The sequence below is a fragment of the Lepidothrix coronata genome, unplaced genomic scaffold, assembly GCF_001604755.1.
Source record: "Lepidothrix coronata isolate B3197 unplaced genomic scaffold, Lepidothrix_coronata-1.0 Scaffold95, whole genome shotgun sequence".
NCBI lineage: Eukaryota > Metazoa > Chordata > Aves > Passeriformes > Pipridae > Lepidothrix > Lepidothrix coronata.
This window is the reverse complement of record NW_016690275.1, coordinates 2,104,420-2,131,515: the sequence shown is the minus strand read 5'-3', so window position 1 is coordinate 2,131,515 and position 27,096 is coordinate 2,104,420. Positions and strand designations below refer to the sequence as shown.

The 27,096-nt window shown below is 38.0% G+C and overlaps 1 protein-coding gene across 3 annotated transcripts in view; it reads left to right on the top strand.

The window, feature by feature from the left end:
• The window catches only part of TBC1D30 (TBC1 domain family member 30), a 54,135-nt gene extending 27,273 nt beyond the window's left edge, over positions 1 to 26,862 (top strand). For 2 of the 3 annotated variants that reach the window (XM_017822197.1, XM_017822199.1), the window contains 11 exons: positions 4,414 to 4,475; positions 4,860 to 4,925; positions 7,829 to 7,954; positions 9,038 to 9,223; positions 11,888 to 12,056; positions 13,504 to 13,672; positions 16,465 to 16,570; positions 20,758 to 20,870; positions 21,039 to 21,178; positions 22,840 to 23,046; positions 24,550 to 26,862. In XM_017822197.1, coding sequence (XP_017677686.1) covers positions 4,414 to 4,475; positions 4,860 to 4,925; positions 7,829 to 7,954; positions 9,038 to 9,223; positions 11,888 to 12,056; positions 13,504 to 13,672; positions 16,465 to 16,570; positions 20,758 to 20,870; positions 21,039 to 21,178; positions 22,840 to 23,046; positions 24,550 to 25,331 — 2,126 coding nt within the window. In that variant the 3' untranslated portion in view covers positions 25,332 to 26,862. Of the gene's footprint in view, positions 1 to 4,413; positions 4,476 to 4,859; positions 4,926 to 7,828; positions 7,955 to 9,037; positions 9,224 to 11,887; positions 12,057 to 13,503; positions 13,673 to 16,464; positions 16,571 to 20,757; positions 20,871 to 21,038; positions 21,179 to 22,839; positions 23,047 to 23,251; positions 23,309 to 24,549 lie in introns of all 3 variants that reach the window. The other variant, XM_017822198.1, reaches the window with a different exon arrangement.
• The last annotated feature ends 234 nt before the right edge of the window (positions 26,863 to 27,096 follow it).

Below are 27,096 nucleotides of genomic sequence, written 5' to 3'. Positions count from 1 at the left end.
AATTCTCGCAGTCCCCTGCTGCAACAGTAGTCTGCTAATATCCCAGGTTATCTGGATAATGACATTCTTTTATTTACACTCGCACAAAGACCAGGGGATGTGATCAGAGGCATAACCACAAACGCCATAGTCTTAAAAATCCCACTAGCTGGGGTTTCCGTATGTAAGTAAAGACAGTAACATTCAGGATGCATGCTTCCATAGAGTGATGGAGATGGGGCACCTGATGAGCCCTTAAAAAATATGCTGGATGAAGTTTCCTTTAGATTTACTTAGTGTCTGTATTGAGAAGTTTCTCTAGACTGGAGGTTTTAGATGTGCTTTGATACATCCCAGTGAGCTCTGGCTCCTGATAGAAGTGATTTCATGCAGAGTTACTCAGAATGTTACTTTTCTTTCTCTTTTTGCAGATGAAAACCTACATTTAGAGATAAATTGCAAGGCTAAGAATCTTCCTGAAATAACAGGCAACAGTACGGTGGTAGTTTACATGGTCACTTTTCTTTCCCCATGTATGGGCTCCCACTGCACACAAAGTTGCTTTAGGCCTTCTTCCTCATATATTTTTTTATAAAATATTTATAGGCTTTCTGTGGGAGAGGTTTCAACAGCTGTGAAGTACAGCCAAGAACCTATAGTAGTGTACTTTGTAAGTTTAGTTTAAAGCTATGACTTTATAGATCACATATCTGCATCAGAACAGATCATCTTCCTACACTTCTTCTGGTTTAAAATTTCTCAAAAAATCCCAGAGTTTGCCTCATCCTTTTGTTTAATGTTGCTGCGGGAGAACTGGGAATTTGATTCCTTCACCCAGGTGCTTTTCTCCCCTCTTGTGGTTCTGTGCTACATTTTGGTCATGCAGTGGAAGACAGCTAGGGTTTGGGAATCCTAGGGGAATAATCTTCCCTCTTACAGCCTTTTCTTGCCAGGAGTCACTGTATATTTTACATGGAAAAGCTAATAGGACTGGGTTTTGTGGGGTTTTATCTTTTTCTCATTTTTTTTCTTTTATTTTTTACATAACTTTTCTGCAGTGATTTCTGGTGACCTGCTTGTAAGAGCATCGAACAGGCCTTATTTTAGCATACCCCTACCTTTCAGAAATTTGGTGCCAAATTTACCTTTGTGTGTGCTTGTATTCATGGAGCTAATAATTCAAATGTGTTCCCAGCATATTCCTGAGCTAATATGCTTCTCAGGTATGAAGAATCAGTTGAAAGTGTATGAACTAGTGGTGATGTTTAATATGTCAAATGACACTATAGCCTGACTGGTTTGATGTAAAAGGGCTGAGTTGTACAGACAGCACTTAGAGTAGGAACTATTGCTGCGTATGTGGTACGTTTCTGCCAGGCTGTCCATGTAAAGGAGCTGGGAAGAAAAGTTTTCCTAAGGCCCCAAAGGGTCTTTTCTGCAAAAAGCATATGTTTACATGATGGAGAGGAATGTCACCCAGAGATGGAGGATTATCAGAAAGGGGAAAATCCAGTGAAAATGGGTGCAGACCTGAGTAGGGTTCTGTGGATGTGGGGTACTGAGGGGGAAGGAAGCTATTGGGGAATCTAAGTTAGTTTGTGGAGAGAAGGCAACTGAATGCAGAATTAAAGGGAGTTGCTGGTAAGACGTAGCAGATGATGGAAGATTGTATGTGGAAGAAGCCTCTGGGGAAAGACTGGCGACGATCCAGGCAAAAGTAGACAGGATGAAAATGATAGAACAGTGCAAAAAAAAAAAAAAGTAGTATGTGCAGGGGTGGGAGATTTGTTAGGAGAAGGGGAATGATGGAGAAAGGAGGTTTAGGAAACCAGGAGAGGTTGGAATAGGGATAGGCTCTCATTTCCTTGAAGCTCTAAAGTCCAAGGACAAATTCCTTGAGAAGAGCGCAGAAACTGCATGTAGCGAGATGGTTCTTGTGCCAGAAGTAAGTGACAGACAATGAGATGCTGCCTGCAGTTTGCTGGTTGCTGTCCTGCAGATGCCCTGGGTGGGCATAGCCTTGCCTTGCTCTCTGTACTGTTTGTGTTCCAGCTTTTCTTACTTGCTTACTCGCTGTATTTGTTTTATTGAACAAGGTTGTAATTTTCTGGTTTTAGGAAATTTATGGGTGGGAATGAGGAACTGTTCCTGTATGGGCTGTGGCTCACTCCCCATGGCAATTCTCCTCTCCTGTCACTAAATTGTCATATAATTTGATTTTGAGAATATTTCTAACAGGGAACAAATAAGGGAAAACAGATTCCATGGCTTCTGCAAGACGTCACAGTGCATGGCCCGACTGAGATGTTCCTTGCCATACTGAAGACAGTGTACTGTGTAGTCTGGTGTTACCATGTGATGTTATTCTCATTTATTGTAATTTTCACACCTGTCTTAATTGTCTGCCATGACTTAATAAACTTGTGTAGATGGAGGTTCAAGAATCTCATTTTAGTCTCATTTAATCAAGAGAGACAGCTACCTGGGCCCTGGTGTGAGCTCCCTGGTCATGATGTTCATGTAATTGTAGATAGATTTTTCCTTACTCTGAGGTTTTGTCTTACTGTGCTTGATCTTTTGAAGACCTGGCAGTATCTGCTTGCATCTTTCTTAGGAAGCTTATAAGACAAAGAGAGAAGTTGTTACTGGGATCTTTAAGTCTTAGAAAACTGTGAAGTGATTAATATTTGGCTGCTGAGTTGGAAACAAATACATGGCTATTTTGGAAGGCTGTTAGTTCTTTGCTACAAGATAGTGTTAGATAATGTCAGCATATGTTTCCTTAACAAAAGGAGTTCCCTGCCATGGTATCTTTTTTTAATGTATTAGGGGCTTTTGCAGTACTTATCTTTTTTTTTTTTTGCTTGGGAATGAGACTCACTTTTTCCGATTTCAGCAAACGTGATACAATTTACTTTTAGTGGGTTACTGGCATTGTTGCATTGCTTTGAATTACTTTGAAGAGATTTATCTTTTAGGAGTCCCTGCTGAGTGCCTTAGTGTTATGGGAAGGAATACTAATAAACAGTTACTTCCAGGATTAGCTGTTAATCCTTTAATGTTTTTCAAGACATATATATTATGGTTATAAGCCTTTATTTTTTTAGATCTAACAAGCATGTCTTTTAGATCTGAAGCAGGGAAATGGGAGCACCAATCCCCAGGTCTCAGTGATGCAATTCTAAAACACTAAAATTCTAAACAATATCAGAGTTCGTGTGATTTTTTTATTTTCTTCACTCGTGCCCAACAAAGAAAAAAAGAAAGCCTTAAAGAAGGCAGCTTTGTCTTCAAATATATATTTATCAAACAGCAAGGCTTTAAAATTACTTACCATCACTTCAGTATGCAAATGCTGAAAGGCATTTTACATTCCATAATTAGCAAATGCCACTACAGTTTGGATTTCTGTCAGACTTGCAGGCTTAGTCCTCTAAAGCACTGAATATTACTGGTGAGTTGGTTAGCATGGATTTTATATACTTAAAACCTTGCAGGATTGTAGTTTGGTTTGCCTGTGTGTGTGTATATATATGTATATATGGATATTTATATATTTAAAATGTTTGGCTTCATATTCTGCAAAGATGCGAAGCTATGCATAATATGTTTTTAAATATGGAGCAATACATTTTATTAAATTATGGAGGGAAAATAAAACAAGGCTTTATTCTTTGTGCCAGCAAACTGGAGGGAGGGGATGCAGTGTAACACTGTGTTCAGCACCTGAGCTCTGGACAGCGGCATTTGAAGGACCAAAGAATTGTACATTCAGATTGTGGGATAGAAAGCAAATTAAACGTGTTATTCTTTGTGTTATGGCATACTCTGGTGCCATGTTGGGATCCACTTGAGATCCTGGTATTTTATGTAATATTTTATGAACTATTAGTAGGCCTGCTTTATAACAATTAAAATTATTTGTTCACGTGACAAAATAAAATCTAAGCTTAAATGAGAATACTGACAAAATGTGCTTTATGTTCTGAAGAACTATTAAAAAAATTACATCCTGAACAATAATTTTAGCATCCCAAACTTATAAATGAGTTTTGAGTGACTTAATGTCAAGAAGTTGACATAGATGAAACGAAACTGTCTCTGTACATGTATTTTTCTGTGGATGCATATTACAGGTTGTAGGGTACTCATATAGTTTGTAGAATAGTGGACTACACAAATTTTATTGAAATCAGTTGTGCCAAACCACATCATTAAAGAGGATATTACTGCATTTTGAAAAACTTCGTCCATGTACTTCTTAATATGTGCCTTGAATCCACTGTGAGGACAAAAATTCACAGAAACCAGTTGAAATGTAATTGTTGAAGCAGAATTTTGTTTTCTTGTTTCACCTGTGGGGTTTTTGTGTGTATTGGTTTTTTCCCTCTTTGAGCTAAATGAAAATAATGACCTTTTTCTTTTTGTTTCTAGGGGTTGATACAAAATTGAAATTCACTCTTGAACCATCTTTAGGTCAGAATGGTTTTCAGCAGGTAATTTGATTCATTTTCCTCTTGAGTTTGTGAAGGACTGTGTTCTCTGCAGTCAAGGTGCTTGCCCTAGTTCAGAAGTGCACCTGTCATCATAATGTCAGCATATTATTTGCAATTGCATCAAAAACTATTCCATTCATATTCAGAAAATGCAATAGGCTTTCATTGTTTACTCGAGTCTTTGAGTCCAAGAATGTAATACTTCTGTTACATCATTAAGTAATAAATCTATATTTTCCCTGTGAGTGGATTAAGCAGTTAAACTCTGAAATATGTGCAGTAAGATGAAATGAATGTGCGTGTCTGCAAGGTTGTAAATGTTGATATACTGTTGCATTAAACTAATGATGAGTTTCCTACATTTTTGGATGCTTTTGCTTTTAGTGGCATGATGCGCTCAAAGCAGTGGCCAGACTGCCGACAGGCATCCCAAAGGAGTGGCGGAGAAAGGTAGGTACACCTGCATGCTTTGTGGGCCATATTGCCTGTAGGTTTCTCAGGACAGGTGAATGACATCAATATTATCTGTTGGGATATTTTTTAACAAATATTTGGACCTTTTAAGTTGTACTGAGGATTTTGCCTGGTTTACATTCTTCACTGATAACCTTGCAGGACAGCTGGAGAAACGGAGGTGACAGTTAAAGATGGTGTTTTCAGTGGTCGGGTTCTTTCTGCTTGAGGCTTAGGTAACTTAATCTGGTGCAGATATTATTGCTTCATTCTGTCAGTCTCAAGGAATCGCTCTGGTGAAACTGCTCCCACAGCTGAAGATAACTGAAAGGAGAACAAATCTGCAGTGTAGGCTGTCACACTTACGGAGGTGAAGTTGATAGATGTTAATGCTGGCAGAATGCTCATAGAAACATTTGATGGGGAAAATGAAGATTGTGTAAATTAGGGAAGTTCAGAGTCAGGAGTGATACAGAATGGCAGAGTGCACTATTAGTGGGAAATTACACTGAGTTAGTGTTGTAGGAAAGGGTCCATTGGGAATTTGCTAAACTTACTTTATTGCTTTCTTCAACAATGTTTGAAGTTCCCTAGCATAAAAAGAGGCATGTCTATTCAGCTTTTCTTTAAAACTGAGTCACACAATCTCAGCTTTAAAAACACTATTTTAATAAATAGAATAATTTTTAAGCTTTATAAAATATATGTATTTCCATACATCTTTGATGCATCAGCCTAAATTCCTTTTTCAGTTTTCTTTTTGCTGTCTTTCCAACCTGAACTGCATCTCCTTACAAATCAGGGGAGAAGGAAGCAGAAGACTTAGTGGCATTGTTTTCCTCACACCACTATGAATTTATTTTTAACCTACAACTAAAGTGAATCGTTATATCCATCTAACAGCCTTTTTTCTTTCCTGAAATATTCTTTTCCCATGCTCTAGAAAGTGTCCAAGACACTTTACTGTGGTACATGAGTGGCACAGGTTGCAGAATCACAGAAGGACTGAGGTTGGAAGGGACCTTGGTCCCTTGGTTGGAGGTCCTCTGGTCCAAGCCCTCTGCCCAGTCAGGGGCACCTAGTTGCACTCTGCCCAATCAGGGGCACCAAGGAAGGAGACTCCACAACCTCTCTGGGAAACCTGTCAGTGCTCTGTCACCCTGACGGTGAAAAAGTGTTTCTTGATGTTTGGAGAAAACCTCCTGTGTTTCAGTTTGTGCTCATTATCTCTGGTCCTGTCATTGGGCACCATTGAGAAGAGCCTGGCTTTGTCCTTCTTGCACCCTCCCTTCAGGTGCTTATCCAGGCTGTTAGGATCCCCCCTGAGCCACCTTCAGTCTGAGTGATCCCAGGTCTCAGCCTTTCCTCTTGGGAGAGATGCTTTGCAACTGGGTGGTCCCCAGCATATACTGCTGCCTGGGATTTTTTTCCCCAGATGCAAGACTTGTTGAACTTCTCGTTGAACTTCATGAGGCTCTTTTCAGACAATTTCTGCATCCTATTGAGGAGCCCTTGGGCTTAGTGTAATCAGCAGATTTGCTGAGGGTATGGTCTGCCACATCATCCAACTCGGATCTCTGTCTTTTCTTCTTCTGCCTACCCATCTCTGTGTTTGCTCACATATGACCACACGATTCTGCCCAAAGAAGTAGCCTTAAGAAAAGGAATGTGGTCTTTTCATTGCCATTCCCTGGTTTCCCAACGATTTTAAGATAGATACCAAAATAAAGGAAGGATTTTGTGTTGGCAGCATGCTGATTGCCTCCTTTGCTGTCAGCAGAAGGAGCAGGATGACATCTGCATTGTTGCTGTGGCATGTGACATTCGTTTTTTGGGCCTGGCAGAGAGAAAGAATCCAGTCAAACAACACCATAGGATGTCAGCAGAGCCAAAGCTGCTGGGAGGCGGAACAACAGCGTTCCTCTGCATGGTGGCTTTGCAAAAGTGTGGGAAGGGAAATTTAAATGCAGAAAACATGAGATTCTGGGAGCTGTCTATAAATTCCTTCATCATGCAGCTAAGTGTTTAAATCTGTGGGAAGTGTCTAAATTGCTTTTCTCACTTGAGTGAATTAATGGCTGATATAAAACTTGATCAGTTTGCTTTCATGATATCTTTCAGTTACCTGGAGAAAGATCCTTTATTGTTACTTGTTGTCATTGTATGATTTGTCATGTGTCTTTCATGTTTCAGGAATTTTTCAAGTCTTTAATAATGGTCCAGCCTTTGTCATAGGTACACATGCATAAATCTGTTCTGGTAATTATTAGGCTTTCAAAATAGTCAAATTGTTTGTTTCAGAATTCCCTGTAGCACCAACAGGTTAGGAAGCCCTCTTGTAAGAGTAAGTTACTCTGATCTAAGTGATGCCTTTAGATTAATCCCAAATGGTTAATATTAGATACTGTTTCTTCTGCAAAGTTGATCAAAAGAGAATTCTGGTAAAGAGAAGCACTAGCACCTTGAGATTTCTTTTGTGGAGTTTCCAAGAGATGTATCCATGGTTGAGTTTGAGGAAAACCAGCAGCAGTGTTACCCTTTTGTAAAACTCCTTGTAGGTTATGAGGATAGAAAGGCTGAACTGAAAAAGAGGGTCCTTGCCTTGTGCTTCCATCATGGAGGGCCCCTGTGGTTTCAGTGTCTGACAGTGGACTTACATCTTTGTAAGCAGTTCACAGATCTGGACACTTAATGCTGACCTTTTCCTTCCTTTCTGATTTAGGGATCGAGGTATTATTTTAATGGTGCAAAAATTGTTGTAGATATAGTCCTCTTCTGCATATTTCAAGGAGATCATATATGGGTGAAGCTGATGAGGTTAATCTAACAATATATATAAAAACTTTATATTTTAATCCAAGAAATAATTAATTTTGTTGACTTTCTTTGTGTATTTCTAGGTTTGGCTGACCCTAGCTGATCAGTACTTACACAGTATAGCAATTGACTGGGACAAAACCATGCGTTTCACATTCAATGAAAGAAGTAATCCTGATGATGACTCTATGGGCATCCAGATAGTAAAGGTAGCCAGTAATTAATTTGTTGTTGTGGTTTTTTGTAGTGAAAAGTTGAAATTTGAATTTGGTTTTATTTTCTTCTCTGGAACTGCTTTGGCAAAAATTACATCTTAATTCCCTTTGGCCCACCAAAAAAAATTTTTTTTTTGGCCGCTTTGGGCCTTCTGCACTAGTCTTGTTAGTGTCAGCTGAGAAAAAAATGGCTATTAATGATATTTTTTCCTCAATTTTTACTTTTTTTTAATTTTGAAAGAGGTACTGGAGTTTAATGGAGACAAAGAAACATAAATGGTTTTTTTCTTTCTCGCTAAACAAACAAAAAAATTTGAGATTTAAAAGTATGTTTCATAATATAACAATTGAATGTTTTTCAGTTATTTTGCAGGAGTGAAACATGCTTGTCCGTATATATTTCTCAGCGAATGAATGTTTAATATTTAAAGCAGACGGCAGTTTTAGGGAAGAGCTTAAGAGACTTTTATTGCTGCAGTGATTTAAATATTAGTCTGTTTACCTATTTAGGGAGTATTACTCTGTTTGGGAGAGATTGTGTTCTACAGTCGCCCTAATTAGAGTACATGAAGCAAGATACTTTTTGTTCCTGATTATTACAGTTGTTGTCTGTACTTGGTAGTTTAAGCTTATAGATAATACTTACTAAATATTAAACATTGTAGTAGGTGTTTTGCCTTTCACTTATAAATCGCTTAAATCTCAAGGACACGATTTCTGATTTTTGTTTTGAAAACTTAGTTACCCAGTACTTCTTTTATACTTTGATAGAAACAGCTGCTCTTTTTTGTTCAATTAAGCAGCTGTTATGTCTTGCCTCTTTGAAACCCAGAGATCTGTTAATATCTTCTGTGACAACTTTGCATGAACATCTTTTAGGTAACTTGTTTACTTCAGAGCTTGCTGAAACTATTTCTCTTGGCTAAAGGTTTACAGATTAAAAAAGAAGCATTGTCATCAACTTTGAGAGTAGGTATTGGGAAGGCAGAGGTGGAAGGAAAACTGGGATAAGCAGGAGAACTAAAGGAATACACACCTTGTCTGTCCTTGTTTGGTTTGTTTTTTTTTTCTTTAAAGGACCTTCACCGAACTGGTTGCAGTTCTTACTGCGGCCAGGAGGCAGAGCAAGATCGAGTGGTATTAAAGCGCGTTTTGCTGGCTTATGCCAGATGGAACAAATCTGTTGGCTATTGTCAAGGATTTAACATACTAGCTGCACTTATTCTGGAAGTAATGGAGGGCAATGAAGGGGATGCCCTGAAAGTGAGTAAAATATTTTTTTCAGTGTTGAAGATTGCTTTTAATTAGTGAACTTCAGAATAAGCCAGTAAATGAATTTTGTAGTCCGCCTAAAAGAGCAGCACTCAAAGGAGTTAACCAGTTTGTATCTGCAGATTTTTTTTTTATCCTATCTGAAATGAACAGTTTGAATGTTATCACTGTTAATTTTTTTTTCCAACAGAAACAAATGAGGGTTTGGCTGTGATAAAATAATAAAAATTAATGAAATAATAATTAATAAAAATAAATGGCAACACTGCTACTTGCTTCAAAATATCTTATTCCGTACTCCCAGGTCTGCTTGCAGACATCAGAGGTAGCTGAAACTTTAAAATTGCAATATCAACCTCTTGTGTGGCACGCAAGGCAGTTAATAAATCTGCTATATTTTAAAGCAAATCCTAGGAAAACATTAAATATTTAAAAGGCAAGTAAATCACCTTGAAACTGATTTCTGGGCTATCTTAGTCATACAGTGGTTTATTTTCTTAGGCCATTTTTTTTCTAATTAAAAGAAAGCTTTATGAGATTTATAGTATGTCAGAAAATGGAAGTTTATTTTAAACTAGGAAGTGGTTTAAGGTTTGCCAAGGTTATGTGCAAATTTCCTGAAGTAAACTCGTGTGTGAGTTGGGGGTCAGATTAGTAAAAGATAACTATGAGTCTTGAGATACTGAGCTGTTTGCCTTAGGCAATGATTTAAATTTTATAAGTATTTAAATTCACTCAGAGCTCCTAAAATTTAAAGCTTGTGGTAGTAGAGTTCAGATAGCTGGTGTTTGTTCCTGCATTCTAGAGAGCTGCCTGTAATAGGAAGAAAATACCACGATATACCTACTTTATATCAAACGCATTATGGTAATATAGGAAATAGGATCACCTGAGGTTTATGAAGTCCCAATTCATTATAAGAACTGTGTGCATCCTTATGTTATTGTATTGTCTTTTATTGTGAGTGGTATTGGGCTCCTTGTGGGAAGGAGACAATGGAATGGTGCCAGACTGCCCCAGGGATATAAAGCACTGAAGGTTGTTTGCACCAAAACAGGTCTTACCTGATAAAAACAAGAATGAAAAATAGTCGTTTCTTCTCCAAACTTAGTGTGTGGGCTTTGCAGGATTGGAATTTTCCCAGAAGAGAGAGGGAAGAAGGAGGAAGGAACTGGGGGTGCGGGGGGAGGAGTAGAAAATAATTGGGAGTTAGTATGTGACTGTTTTGGTGTGGTCACTGCCACCTAAACCAAGTAATGAGTGACTTCAGAACAGCTATAGATGCTGCTGCCTATAAAGGTGCCCTCAGGACTGGAGCTATGGAGTAACTATGTTTGAATTATTGTAGAGTCTAGGAGTTAAAGGAGTAAGGGCATTCTCAGGGCTTGCCAGTCAGGTCCCGTTTCTGGGAAGGACATTACAAACAAAAGCTCTGTGGGAAGTGTCTTCCAGAGGCTGGGAAATGACAGGTACTACTGACACCATGAGGCTTTAACAGCATAGGACCCAAGATGGTAGCTTCAGTGAATGCTTGGTGCTTGAGCCAGTGATGCTTGAGCCTTCACTAGTTAAGGTAAGCATGTTTAAGTTAAATCCCTGGAAGTGCCTTAAAGTTAGCCTACGGAAATTAGGGTAAGCAAGAAAATCACAACTTGCATGTGTAGAAGCTATCAAGGTGTGCATATGAGTCTCATAGATACTGAAACTTAAAAAATATTTTTTCTTGCACATTATTGTGGGGAAATATTACAGAGTCAAATAATAAAAATAAATATGTAGATATGTGTAATGAAGAAAATATCTATTGCAAACTGGGAAATACATGAATCTGCTTTTTAAAAAAGCATTCTCAAAGCAATTTGCACGTTGATGAAACAGAATGAAGTTCTATTGAAGTAAGTGTTGAAAAAAGATTTCTGTTCTTTTCTATGCTTTCATATGTCTGAGATCTGTTAAGTAATATGATTCAGTGAGAAGGGGGCAAAAGCCTTTATAAATTGGTTTCTTTATGGCTTATGTCATAAGTAGTTAATGAAAGCAGAAATAGTATACTTGTAAGTTAATGTTGCTTTAATAAATTATTCTTCCATTGGTTGAAATATATCTGAACAAAATAAAGCATATTTTTACAAGTGCATGGTAATATATCACAGTAAAATATATGAAGAATCTCTTTTTAAAGAACAGTATCTTGCATTCTGGGGAGGGAAAAGAGGTGATTTGGACAATCAGTCTTCCAGCTGTGGCAGTTAACCAGAGAAGGGACCCTGAAACTGTCCCACAGTGTGGAGAATGTCATAAACACATCCAACATCAAAAGTGCTAAAAGTTGCCTTTGATTTGATTAATGCTGCCAATTTGGGCATAGCTTAGTGTGACATTGATTTCAGTCATTCACAGTTCATAAATTCTGGGCAGCCTTAAGAGGCCTTTGCATTTTGATTGCTTGTGAATACTTAAGAGTACTTGTAGATGCTTAAAATTATAATGTTTTCTCCCCATATAAATGGAGGTGCCAGAGGCATATGTTGTCACTGGCTCTGAGCTATTCTTTAGTGAAGAGAACTTGCAAATTCTCTGGTTTTATTTTTATGTTATTCCTAGAAAATAACTGGCTCTGTAAGTCTTACATGATGATCTTTCATTTTCCCACAGATCATGATTTACCTGATTGATAAGGTGCTTCCTGATAGCTACTTTGTCAATAATCTCCGTGCTCTCTCTGTGGATATGGCTGTTTTCCGAGATCTTTTACAAATGAAGCTTCCTGAACTGTCCCAGCACTTAGACACCTTGCAAAGAGCTGCTAACAGAGAAAGTGGAGGTATGTTCAACAGAAAATGCTATTAACTCTGTCTTGCTATTGTTTCATCTGAGCACTGATTTAAAAGTACAGTTTGTTTACATGAGCTTATTGCTTAGAATATATTTTAAATTGTTAAGGTGAAACATGATGGTTTCAGTTATTGATAACCTTAACATAAATAGGTGGTGCTTTCAGGAAAAAAAAAAAGGGGAAATAATTTGGTCCCACCACTAGATGCAAACAGAATTGTGTTGATAAGACTATATAATGCATGGAGTGACAACACTAACACATAGTTTAGTACAAGGGCTATGTTGAAAAGGTCATTTCTTGCCTTAGCTCAAAATACCTGTCCTACTATTGCTCCTTGTAGCTGCTAGCTTATATAGCTATAGGGAAGATTTACAGTGGGAGAGCCAGTGGGGGTAGGTTAGTATTTCTTCACCTAGATGCTTAGCAATACACAGCTGCAAAACTGAAAAGTACGTCTTGGGTTGCTACCTGGAAACAGGCTTTTCACTGTGATTTTTTTTTTTTTTACTGGTGTAGCATTCCCTCCAGACTTTCAGTTTTTTTATTTGGAAGTGTTTTGGGAATCATATTTTGGTTTCTTTGTTAATTGGTTGGGTTTCTTTTTCAGTCAGGAAGCTAAGTGCACTCTGAGTTACATCTTAGAAAAGATCTACTACTATGTTCCATGTGGCTATGTCCAAACTCTAAAAAACAAAGAAAGGGTATCAAGGAAGTATTTGCTGTTTGAAAGTGTTTTCACAGGCCAGCCTCTCTGGTCATGGCCTTCAGCACAACAGTTAATACTGGGATGCACAAAGGGTACTCTGAGTGTAACAAGAAAGTAAAACTTCAGAGTTTCAGGCTGAAATACTGCATCTTGTTTGAAACTTAACAAGTACATGAGGATATTAAAATTATGCATAAGACTTTACACAGACAGTCATCTTCACCTTTATGTAGATAAAGACTTATGCTGTCAATTGCTGAAGAAATGCAGTAAATGTTTGGGGGGGGAATTGATGTGTTTTTTTGGTTGTATTTTTTTGTTGTTGTTGTTGTTGGTTTGGGTTTCTTGTTTGTTTGGTTTTGTATGTTTAGTTTTTAGTTTTCTTTTTAATAAATGTTTTTATTTCATATGGCTTCTGGGAAAGACAAGCAATCTTTCTGATACAAGGGAAAAAAAGTGTGGTCGCTTATTCCAGGGTTTACAGTCCAAACCCAGTGTTGCTGCTTAGTTTTTGCAGCAGCAGAATGAAAGGTGACCGTGTCATTTTTCCATTGCTTTTCTCAGCTTATCTTTGGACAGCTGCAGGCTAAGTAAGTTTTGAGTAATGACAGAGGTACTAGAATGTCTGGTGGATTTGAGAGTGCGGTTTATACTTCTTGTAAAATAATAGTAAATTGTAGTATTTCAAGTTTTTTGTTTGTTTGTTTGTTTGTTTTTTAACTTCAGGAGGCTACGAACCCCCACTTACAAATGTTTTCACAATGCAGTGGTTTCTGACACTCTTTGCCACTTGTCTGCCTAACCATACAGTTCTGAAGATCTGGGATTCAGTATTCTTTGAAGGCTCTGAAATTATCCTGAGAGTAGCTTTGGCTATCTGGGCGAAGCTCGGAGAGTAAGTGGTCATTTTTATGTGATTTTTCTTTTTGGTATGAGCCGCGTGTAACTTTTATTTTCCCAAAGAGCATGTTCTCAATTCTAAACAATATGGAATCTTTCAGGAGAATGATTTTGTTTTGAAAAAGCTGCACAAAGGACCTCTATGGTTTCCCAAAAACACGGTATTCTGACATCATATCAGAATGGGCATGATAACCAACCTTTGCTGTAGGAAATGTCTCCAGTTGTTTGAGTTGTCTGTGTATAATGTCTTCATGCTGTGCTAAAAGGTTGGTTGGACTTTCCAGAACATAAACGTCTGAAGGAACTGGTAAATACTCTCTGGAAAAACACACACAGAGACTTGAGGGTGACTAGCTAACTTTGTTGGGTACCTGGAGATGTAAATTCTCTTGTTTTCACTTAAGGAGACTTAGGGATTTGAACCCATTTGCTACGCCCAATAAAAGAGTTCAGTGTTACTAAGGGAATGACTTAGTGGGACACAGGTCTTTTCTGTTAAGGACTGAAAACAAATTTTCCTGAAATTCCCTGCTTTTAAGCACATTTGAGCCAAGTTTCTGTCATAGTCCTTTAAGGTCTTGGAAACTCACCACATGGCCAAAACACGAGATGGTTAGTTCTTCTAAACTTCTCTGTTGTCACAGCAAATATTTGCATTCCAGAGAGTTTACAGTGCTCCCAGAGAAATGAGTTTTGTCGCTGGCTTCAGTGGGAGGTGTGAGCTCTGACAGGTCAAGCAGATGTTAGTTCAGCTGGAAACATTTTTCAGCTGGCATCAGCAGCTGCCTCAAATTTTCCTTGTGATGCCTCTTAACACTCACCTTCCTTTTTTCCCTGAGACCGAAACACTGGGATTTATGTTCGGCTCTGTTCTTGGAGGTGTTGCTTCATTTTTCTTACTGAATAAATTAGCACTGCAAGCCAGTAGCATTGTAAGAGGCTTTGTTTAGTACATTTAATTTTTAATCTGAAGAATAATAATTGTAATAATAATTTCCTGAGAGCATTTTTAATGAGTTCATACATGAAACTTGCTCAAATCATTTGCTTTAGGATTAAGCTATATGTAGTCACATAGGGCTTTAGACAAAAGGTCCTACTGCAGTGAGTCTCTGTACACTTAAAAGCTGTAACTGTGAGTGTTACAACCCATGATAAAAAGGAAGTTACTGCTTTGAAGATTTTACTGTAAAGTTTGAAGAAAAATTTAACATGTTTTAAAAAATGGAAATAAAAAGAAGCAAGAAATATATAAGAATATGTCCAAAAGAATAAGCTGATCAGACTGCACATTTTGTAACTGTTGTTTGTGGTGAATGGGAGGTCTGGTGAAAAACTGGGCATTATGTTTTTGCTCGGAGAAGATTGTGTTTTTTTTGTTTCTCTTTGTCCACCATTGGAAATAGAACAGGGGAGATTTAAAGAAGTGGGGCCTGAAATTATGATTGTTGTCTCATGATCTTCATGGTTTTCAAGACTATGGTTCTAGAAATGAAAATGTGGTGAGAAGTGCATTTTAAAAATCTTGGTGGCTCAGTTGTACTTCTGTTTTGAGGGAGGCTGAAAGAACAGGGAAGTTAAAAATAGATGCAGTGGAATAGGTGCAGTATGTGGAGGTCATGAGAGAGGAAAGGTATCGGGGAAGGTAAGCAGTAAGTTTGTGATAATTGGCTACATACCATATTAATTTTTTAATTTTTTTTTAGCTACGTAATCATTATTTTAACTAAAATATGTTAAGATTTCAGTAGGAGTTTCACAGTTCAATGGTTGTTCTGTACAGAGGCTGAGGATCAAGGAAGCATCTTCTTCTAAAGCTCAAGAAAAATGGCGCTGTATTTTTGTCATCATTCCAGTAGCTGTATTTTAGAGGAGCGGCTACGGTATGTAGCCATCAGTGCAGTTCTTTGGGATAGAAGTAAAACAAATTTTTCGCTTGACAGGAGAGATTTTTAGCAGCTGACCCTTAACATATGGAGAACACCAACACAAGCATATTACTCATATTTCTCTTCCTCTAGCAGACACTGGGTGATTCTGTGTTTTTAGAGATTTAAAGAAGACTTTGGGGGAAGAACCTCAACCAATTGACTTCTCTCCCTGTCAAAAAAAAACCCCAAGACAAATAAAAACACACTAGAAAGCAGACAAAGAAAAAGGCAAAACAAAAAACTTGGCATCTTTAATTTAGAAATAGGATTTGCAAATATGATGAGGGAATTTTCCTTCATTCTGCATTATGCTAGCTTAGTTCTTTTTGAACACAATGACATGTATATATACACCTATACTTAATTTATTCCACAGGAATGGTTTCTGGCCAGAGAATATGTTCCTGTCTGACAAAAAGACAGTTCAACCAGTAAATTCAGCCATCTGGTGCATGGTGAAGAATGGGTGATGAGGCAGTCAAGAAATCCTTATGCTCCCTTTTTGAGCTGATGAGAGGATCCCCTTGTGCTAATAGGAGACAGGATTTACTGATTCTTGTGTTGTAGAAGTGAAAGGGACAGAAGAATGGCCTGTCTGGACATACATAAATACCTTATCATGAGCAATCAGGACAGTAAGCTGTACTCAGTACGTCCTTTGTTTTACTGCACCAGCTTTTCCAATGTCATGTGTGCAATTTTATTATTTGGAAGTCTAAGCAGGATTGCAAATAAACTTAAAAGTTAGGCTGACTAATGGAAACGTGTATTTTATAATGATAAAAAAGCAGGTTTGGTTTACATATCATCATATGTAAAAGTAAAATAAAAACCAACATGTATTCTGATGTAGGCAAATAGAGTGTTGTGAAACTGCAGATGAGTTTTACAGTACCATGGGCAAGCTGACCCAGGAGATGCTTGAAGACAGTCTGATTGACAGCAATGAACTTATGCAGGTGAGTAATTGTGATATAATTATAGTTTGTGGGTTTTGTGTCATCCTTCAGATGTTGACTCCCAACAAATTACATTTTTGTTCAGATACTGCAGAAACCTAAACTCTCCCGAGAAAAAAAGTTTCAGATAACTGGGTTGAGCTGGCACATTAATGAAACAAATAGATGACCTGCAGTTAAAGCTCTTATTTTATGCATTAAATATAGAGAACCACTAGACTTCATTTGATAAAAATTGGTTCTATGTTGACATCTGAAAGTTTGTTGTGCTATAATGCCCAATTATAAAAATCCAATAAAGTACAATAAAATTTGATTTACACAAGTGAGATATAGAATCTTTTAGTAGTCATCATTTTTAGGGTGTTCTTTTGTCTTATTTTGATGTTTTGGTCAGTTGTTTATTGCACAATGTGCTTTTCATTCTGCAGACACTGTGGGAAGCAAGAGTTTATGCAGTGAAAAGGGAATAAAAAATCCTTCATGATTTAAAAAAAAGTGAAAGGCCATGAACAGTCATTAGTGAACTATAAACAAAGACATTTGTAGATAATTGCAGTCCCTGAGTTTTCACAGCATACATCATTGTATGAGAACGAAGACCCACATTGTTCTGGAAAAATAAAGAGCCTTTAATATCGCAGATAAAATTTATTTATTCATGGTTACACTTATTCTTGTGATATCTTTAAGGTGTTGTTTACTCTAGATGTTTTATGAAGATTTCATACTACACTCTTAGAACTTTCCTTTTGATGAGTTAGAGCATTGTGATTTAATGGATGCAAGTACAGAGCAAATAATAAACCTGAAATTTTGTACCTACCTTGAGGAAGGAAAAAAGTTGGCCTATGAAGTTGCATGAGTTTAATAACAGTAGTTAGCAGGTGACTTCTGTTACCCGTTATTGGAAGCAAAACTTACTGTCTGGGATAATACACTTCCCTAGTCTGGTAAAGTACTGCCCCGAAGTGTAAAGGATTATTTTCAGATTTATTATTTTGGTTATTGTTCTTTTGTCTGATGAGAAAGCTCTAGGAATGGGAGAGGTGAGTGCTGTGGCTTTGTTTTGCTTCAAAAATGGAAATGCAGCCGGTCAGAGCTACTCACATGCTTTTTAAAAGGAGTGTTCAGGTTCCTCTCAAGACGGTTCAGATACTGAGGATCTGTGAGGAAAGCAGTACAAGCTGAAGCCTTCTCATATTCATTGTGTTTCAGTTCCTGGTCTCCAGTGTGGTACAAAATCAAGATGTGATATTTGTGACAAAGAATATTTTTGGGAAAAGTGGACTTCAATGGCTCAGTGTGGATTTCTTTTTTTGCAGTTGTGTGTAATAGAAAATAGGGCATAGTGAACTTACTAGTTGTTGGGATGGAAGGATCGTTTTTGTTTTTTAACTTGCAATTACAGGTACACTAAATTAGCAGTCTTTTTGTGCTTCAGCAAAAAAATGAGTACTTGGTGCAAAGTATGTGTGTAGTCATAGCATATGTGTGTATTTTGTGACACTGACAGGAATGCTAAGGTAGGAAGGCATTGCCATTGATATGGAGGGTGTGGCAGGTTGAAGTTTTGTCCATAGAGAAGAAATGTGTTTGGTTTATGTGTGTCCTCTTAGTTGAGGAGACCACAATATAGTTTGATAACGTTCTTCAAGTCGAAGGCAGACACTGGCAGTGTAGCCATCTCTGAGGTCTTCACTCTAGGCCCTCTTTACCATAAGTGGAGAGAAATAGGTACTACAAGAGTTTACCATCAGGGTAGATGAATGCTATTTATGAATGCTATATCTGTCTGGTTAGAGAAGAAAATTAAGAAATATGAATCACTGCATTAATGAAAACACCTAGGCTGCTTGAACACACTGCTTTTTAAATTTCTTTAAACTTTTTCAGCGGAATCAGACAGAGACGAATGTTTGGACTGCTTTATTTTCAATTTTTTTTCTTTTCCCCTAATAAAAATCAGAATGATGAATTTACATCTAATACTTTTTACAAGGTGGCTCAAGGATTAGTAGCCTACTGCAGGAAAGGACTAATATCCCGCTCTACCTTCACTGGTGTTTCAGGAAAGCTTGCTAGTGGCAATCATCTCACTTTTCTTTAGACTTGCATAATACTTAGATTTGCATCTGAACTACTTGTCCAGGCTCACTTAAGCCAGTGAAGACTAACAGGCACTTCTCAACCACTGGGAAACAAATTGTGCTTTAAAAGGCTTGTTTCCTTTGGGAGTTAGAGGAGGGAGGGATAACTGATCCTTCAAGGGAAGTGTTGACAGAGCAGATGTCTAAAGCAGGTCAGAGGACTCTTGTCCTCATTCTCTCCACCAGCATATATAGTTGCTGTAAGTTTATCCCTCCTATGCAAGCAGTACATGTACCTTGGATTGAGGGCTTAAAGCTTTTGCAGATTTGGCCGTTGTGTTGCAAGGGTTATTAAAATGTTTTACTGAGTGGAGTGTGGAGGGATTGGAGGAGGAGGCAAGCCTACAGCTTCTTCTTTTTTCAGATTGAACAGTTTGGGTAAATAAAAGGTGAATGCTATACATCAGATTCTAGACAGCATATTTATTCAAGAGTAGGAGTTAAATACAGTATTCAGTAATGTAATTTTATTGGCCTGTTTATAATGGAGACAGAAGGCTGTACACCAGGTGTCTGCAGATATTCTAAACAGCCTGTGCTAGACTGAATCCATGCTTTCATGCCTTCTCAGAAAGCAAGCATTTTTATAAGCAGCTAAACTAACTCAGTTTGTACACCCAGAAACATTGAAGTGTAGAGGAGATGAGAAGCCAACAGGAAAAAGAGAAGCATCCCTGTGTATTTACTGGGATGGAGTGGAACAGGAATTAATCCTTCTATGGTACTCTAGCATTTTAGACTATCTCCCTAGACAGTTACCCTGACTTGATGGTATTCACTGTTAACTTCCTACTTGAATAGCACTTTTTGTGTTATCTTTTGGGCTTATTTTTGCATTTGCTTTTTGTTTTGTTTTTTTTCATGAAAGTGAAAAGAGAGAATAGCCTTAAACCAGCGCTGGTCAGCTCTTGAGATGAGTGTGTTTGAGCTGTCTGCAAAACAGCTTTCTCTCTTTTGGATGCTGCAGCCTGCTGTATGGTGTGCTGCTGAGGGTGTAGATGCCTTTGAATTTTTAGAGTAAGGCAGAGAATTGTAAAATGATTCAAGGTAAAAATAGGGGTTTTTTTCCTTGTCTCTTTTCTTATTCCCAGAATCTGTCCCCTATCACCATAAATAAGATACTAAGCTTGGCTGCATCATGCTTTGAGTATATAGGCCAATTCCCTCTGACGCAGTTTTCACCAGAATTAACCAAGTGGCTTCCAAGGCTGTGTACAAACTAGAAACAGAATACTTTGACACTGAAATGTTGCTGGGAGGATATCACAGGTGTTGATTGACAATATTTTTTTAATTTCCAGTGGAACTTGCATCAGCATAAAATTTGTTTTGTGGATCTCTTAGTCAGGTGGCAAGCAAGGCCTACAGTTACAATCTGATAACAAATAATTAAGCTAAAAATGTGTATGCTAAATGAAAGAAATTGTAGAGGATCTAGAAGATACACTGAGTGGAGACAAGCAAAAGCTAAAACATAATCTAAAACAGTAGGTACAAGGAGTAAGTGGAGGACTCGGAGTCAATGGTTTCACTTAGAGGGTAACTATCCTCTGAAAAGGTTACCTGAAAAGGCATAAAGAGTAGAAATAAATTCCAGACAAACTTCCTTCTCTATGAAGGGACAGAGTTGAGACTTATGGAAAAAAAAAACAAACAGGAAAGTATGGTGGAGATGAAACGAACAGGCAGAAGTGTTGGGCCAGAGGTAGGTTTTTCTCTGGATCATAAAATGCCTTTGTCTGTTAGACTGGCAGGCTATCACTGTTCAGGCCCTAGAGAATATTTTTCTTTCACAGTAGCACTGTAGTTTAATGGAGTGGCAAAACTTCAGTTCATGCTCTGGGTTTTTTCTAGTGAGTGAGTCTTGCAGGAAGTACTGACTGAATCATAAAACCTGACCGTTTTCTTAAGCACGTGAATGTGCAAGAATGTGCATCCTTTAATCCTGCAAGACTCTGAAAGTCTTTTCATGGAGAAATCTTTTGTGGGACTGTTCGTTAAATCAACAATTTTAAAAGCTTCTTTTCCCCCCCGCAGACTGTTTATACCATGGCTCAGTTTCCCTTCCCACAACTGGCAGAATTAAGGGAGAAGTACACATACAACATTACTCCTTTTCCTGCAGCAGTAAAATCAACTTCATTTTCAGGGTAAGTTTGAAATGTACTGCTTATGTCATATAGGGTTATTGTTTATGTAGAATTGAAAAGGCAGGTGGCACCCTCCCTTGTATGCTCTTAAAGAAGATAAAGATGTTTGGCAATGTTCATATTTAAGAATGTCTCTTTCTTAACTTCTCTTATGTTCTCATTTGACAGAAGGTTAGGCAGAACCAGAGACAGTGATGAAGAGAATGACTTAGATGATGAAGACTCAATTGCAAATGCAATTGGCTGTCTTGGACCATTAAGTGGGTTTTTGGCACCAGAGCTGCAAAAATACCAAAAACAGATGAAAGGTAAAAGTGATTTTGTTGATTTTGGAACATGTGGTTAAATCTGCATGGCCTTGCAGAAATTGTCTGTACCTTCTTCTGTGAAAGCTGCTATGGAAAATGTGTTTTATATGCACGTGGAGGTTACAGCAGGTACCAAATGACATGCTCTGCAGTCATTGAAGATGTCCTCAAAGTCGAGTTGGAAGGCTGTAGGTATACAGTAAATGACAGTGTGAATTAAGGACTTGGCTACAGTAATGGTTAACAAAACAACCCCATAATGTTGCCCACCAACAGAAAACCAAAGCATGGAAAACAGTCCACCCTAAATCCATGCATATTTCCAAGACAGCAGTCAAGTTGTCAGCATTTTCTGAAGAGTGTACATATAATAAATGATCTTGACCTTTTTTCATATATGCATGGCTAATACTGGAACCTCAGTATTAGTATTAGTATTCACAGTGAGTGAATTCTGCAGGTCATTTCACTGCCCTTTTGTCCAACCTTCAGATTGTTTTGGTTTTTTGATATATTCACATTTTTAAAAAAAAATTGGTATGGTTTAGGATGTTCTGACAAAATGCCACTACTTTTCCAATCCCTCCACATTGAAATAAAGTTTCTTGACAGAATTGTATGTATACCTGTGCATACCTCCTCTACAAGGAGAACAAAGTTCTGATCCATACAAGAAAAGCAAAGATGATTTGTTAACTTGTAGCAACCTTTCTGAAATGGTACTGGATTAACAGTGATTTCACAATATCCTGGGGAAGGCCATTGTTACTTATCCTCAACTCACCTCCACCTTACCACCAAAAAAAGCCCAGACTGATGTAGCAGTTGCTGTTTTCTGATTACACTTCGTTGTTCCTGTGTCTTCGTTTTGCTGAGACCTGTGAGCTGCAATTTTCCTCTTGATTACTGTGGTGTTTTGTTTTTCCCTTCCGGAGGGACTGTAAGACTCTACCTGCTGTTTCAAGCTAGCGCTTAGTCAGAACATCAAACTGCTGTTGCAAACTAAGCCAAAGGCAAATAAACATCCCTTGAAAAGAATTATCCCCCTGACCCTGGAGTGCCAGGTTGGTGGTGCATCAGAAACAGCTGTGAAAATAAATTGCCCTGCTGCTGCTGCTCTGCAGCTGTTGATTAGAGACCCTCTGAAGTTGTCTGACCCTCAGCTGCTCTGCACCTATCCCTTTTGTCGCTACTAGCAGCTTTCACCCTGTGGTGGTGTAACTGTTTCTTGATGGTATCACTAGGTCAGTTGTTTAAGCTCATGCCTCCTTGACTGTAAGGTATTTTATAACTTGCATTGTTGGCCTCTTCTTTGACCACCTGAGTGTCTTTAATAATCAGTTACTGAATTACTTCAGTGATGGTTTGATGTACTTTTGGATATTTGAAGAACTGTGCTTATAACTTGGCATTGCCATGTTAATCAACTTTTGTACTCTTTAACCTCCCCTCAGACCCTTGCTATTCTTAACCAGTAGTAATACTACTTATTGTAAATAACACAGCTTAGTTAAATGTACATATTATAATAAATTTTTAATTTAAGAATACAGTAAATAAGATGATAGGAATCAGATACAGAATTCCCCTGTAAATAATCTGTGGAACTCTCAAGTAGGCCAATTTATTCCTCACCTCCCCTTTATTCCCACCTTGTGCAGATCAGAATGAAGAACAAAGTCTCGGTTCCAGTAACATTGCAGAGTTAAGTCCAGGAGCAATAGACTCTTGCCGAAGCGACTATCATGCTGCTTTTAACAGCATGATGATGGAGCGTATGACCACTGATATTAATGCACTGAAAAAGCAATATTCCAGGATAAAGAAGAAGCAGCAACAGCAGGTTCACCATGTATATATCAGAGCAGGTAACATAATTGAAATATGCCTCATTTACTGATTTATTGCAGGCTAGCTTCATCAGTGGAGACAAGGCAAATGATAGTTTTTTACATTTAACCAAAAAGACAAAACAAGAAAGACTGATGGAATATATAGCACATTAGTAGTAAAGTGGGTATGACTTCATACAGACAGAAAATGAGAAGGTGATATTTTTTCTTCTTTTGTCAGGATCTGAAGATGATGACCCTGGGATTTTTTTAGGTCCCAGGGACCAACTGAACAATGGTATTTAAAAGTGTCTTTACTATCTGGGTGCATTGTGTTGTTCTCTCTGATTAAAAACTTTAAATCTTGGGCAGTCTTGGAATTGACATACTGAAGCACTGAAAAAAAGTAAATGGAGAGATGAGGATGCTTCAGACCATGTGGTCTGTATTATCTGAACTCTGAATTTTTCTGGGCCTGGCAAATTATGCAGCTCAAGGAACAGGCTTAGGTGTTCCGTTGTGGCTGGCACTTTACCTAGCTATAATGATACTGTTCTGAGGGCTGAGCTGGATGTCAACCTGGACTTAGCAATCCAGGTTGCAGAGTCTATTTCCCTTATTGGCAGACTCAACAATGCAGAGGTTGGCATGAACAGCACAGCTGATGGTTTTAGTGGGCCTGCAAGCTGAACACAGCCCACTCCATTCATTCTACCCCACTTTTTCTAAGTCAGCATTCAACCATGCAAATAGGTCACTGTGGAGAACTTTTATTTCTATTCTGGATTGTCTAAACCTGTGCTAGCAGAAGTGTTGCAATACATGGAGCTACAATTTTTCATTAACATAATTTGTTAGGAATTTTTTTAAAATATTAATGAAGTATTTGCTTTGAACAAAGGCTATATCCAACAGAAACAGTGCAAACAGTAAAATGTTGATTCCCAAGGATTGCCAACCTTTACCTTCCAAATACAAACCTTTCTAATCTTACTAATCATGATGCAGGACTGGGCTTCTAGTTTAATCAAACTTTCATCTAATTTCTAATTCTGAGCTAATTTCTAATTCTGAGTCTACTCCTCTGGTTTAATAAGATATGGTTTATCCATTAAAAGTACTTTGATTCATTCTCTAGTCACACAAGCCTCGTGGAGAGGCTTATTTTATTGACCATATATGGAGACTGAATTGCCTCTTAAAGTTGGAAGAAGTGCAATTCCAAAAATCAAGAAGCTAATTTTTTTATGATTTATTTTTATGGTCTTTCTGGCTCAGGACTTACCCATAGGTGCAAAGCAGGGAGGGAGAACAGAAAATCTTTATCATAGAAGGTACAGCTTTGTGTTCAACTCCAAGACATTAGTGAAATTCAGTGATGATTTTTAAGTTTGGGTTTGTTTTTTTTAAGTAAGCACTTAGTCCTACAAACCTTTGCTATATCTCAAGAAAGGCTTAAAATTTCGTGGTTAATCCTTAGAACACTAATTTGTTTTGTTTTTTAACAATACTGTGCTTCTTTTAAATGCTTTCTTTCAGACAAGGGGCCAGTTACCAGCCTCCTCCCTTCTCAGGTAAACCATTCCCCGGTGATAAACCACCTCCTTTTAGGAAAGAAGATGAAATTGAATAACAGGTCTCTCAAAAATGCTGTTATTCACATCCCAAGTCATGCTACAGGGAAGATGTCTCCCATTCCCCAAGAAGATCTTAAAACAAAACTCAACTCTCCATGGCGCACTCACATAAGAGTTCATCGGAAGAATATTGCTAGGGCCAAAGGCCAGCTGGGCTATGGGGATACCGTAGGACTGATAGATGAGCAGAGTGAGAGCTGTAAAACAAGTAGTCCTGGTGCAAAGGAGGAGACTTCCGAACATTCTGACTTTGGAGAAAGAGAAGGAAGTGGTTTGGATAACAGGACTACTCAGAAAGCTGATCAGCAGTTGTCTGAGCGGCTCTCTGGGGGCAGCAGTACAAACATGGCAGTGATTCAGCTAAAACTGGAAGCACTTGAACTCACCTCAGATAGCAAAACCGACGCTGAGTCAACACCCCGTCAGTCCAGCCAGCCACGTTTATCAGAGTCCTCCACTTCATCCAGAGACAGTGGAAACCTGGCTAAATTGCCCCAACCTGTGAACCCAAAGCCACAAGTCTTCAATCCTTTTCCCAGTGTCAAGCCTCTTCGAAAGTCAGCTACAGCCAGGAATTTAGGGCTGTATGGCCCCACTGAAAGAACGCCAACTGTACACTTCCCACAAATGAGCAGAAGTTTCAATAAGTCTGCCAGTGGCAACAGTGGGACCAGGAAACGATGAATACAAAAACTACAAAAAAATTGTATTACCCTTTTTTTTTAATGTATGCATGTGTATGTGTATCCCAGAGTGTTTCTAATCTTTAAGTAATGGAGACAAAAGTGGTTACCAGATGCATAAATAGGTGTCTTTGAAAATTGTGTTCCTGTGTTGTTATGGGATGGATTAGTGAAAATGTGCTCTGGCACCCTATTGTCAATTCTGATGGTCCTGTGTAAAATAAACATTAATTTGCAGTGCAAAGCATGCTGTTTCTTTAAATCTAACTCAGATATTAAATCACCAGCTGCCTTTAGCCCTTCAGCCCCCCATGGCTGCCTCCTGTCTTTCTGAGCTCGAAGGACAAATTGTCCAGTGCAGCAGACGGGTATAACAGTTTTCGTGACTGTTACGCAGCTTCCCCATTAGACCTCATCCTCACGCTCCATGAGAGCCAAAGAAGCCATGACTTAACAGAAGCACAAGCAGTCCTAGCAATCAAAAGTATCACTTCATGACATCTGGCTTCAGATGTTCTTTAAGCAGCATTTTGTGCTTCTCTTCCCACAGCAATTCTCTGCTGATACTGTTTTTAATATAAATGTAGTCAGTGAGCATGAGAATAGCAGACATAAGTCCATCCGCAACACTGATTTGCTCCTTTTCTGTTACATGTGTACATACATACATTTCTGTTACTTACTGCTGGAGAGTTGCAGCACTGTAAAATTAGGAATTAGGTACAACTATATGTGTAGTTGTATGATTATTATTATGGCACATCTTGGCTTCAATGGATTTAAAAGCTATTATCTAGATTAGATTTGTAGTTAAATAATAATTGCCAGCTTACCGGTAGGTAAAATATATGAATGTTCCAAAGTAGTTTAGGGTTTTAAATTCTTTAAATAGAGTGATTAGATACTTAGAGTGCCGCTTCCCATTAGAAGCCAACACATCAGCCAGTATGTTAATGGGATGGACCCACGGGCTTCCATGGCTTGGTTCCTTTTTGGTGTGAAAGAGAAATGGCAAAGTGATAAACTGAATGTTTACTTCCAAATTAAAAAGTGCAAAGCTGGTGAATATCATAAGACAAGTACTATGTATGTGTATATATACATATATATATATATGTGTGTGTGTATATATATATATTCCAGAGGCAGGCAGAGAAACTAAACGTGGATAATTCAACTTCAGGGTTGCAAAATCAAACACTCAAATTCCAAGAAATTCAGATTGCTCTTAAAATGTTGTAGCTCTGCTAAATTGTGTGTACTGACTGTGATTCATTACCTTACTTCCAAGTTTTCTGTGGCATGGAAGGGCCATAATTTGAAACTGGAGTAAAAGCTGTAATGATGAATCAACCCCATTGTATGTAATATCTTACTTCCTTTTTTAAAGTCTTTGTTAAATTTGAAAATTAATTTATTATTGTGTATTTATTAACGTATCCCATAACCTGTAGGATGTTATATCAATTTTACTGTATACCATAACTTATAAGCTGTACAATATACCCTGTTCATTGTTGTGGGGACAACAATTTTGCTGTTTTATGCAAGCGTGTGCATATAAAACAATATTCAAGAATGAACACTATAAATATAAAACAGGTGTAGATCAGATCTTGCCCCTGCCTTATTTCCGGGTTATAGTAGTGTTGTCACTAATGATTACTTTTAGTGCTAAGTAAATTTAAAATAATGTAGAATTTAGTCCCTGATCATGAACTGTATGTGAATTGTTTCTGCATTGATTTAGAAGAAATGGACTTCTC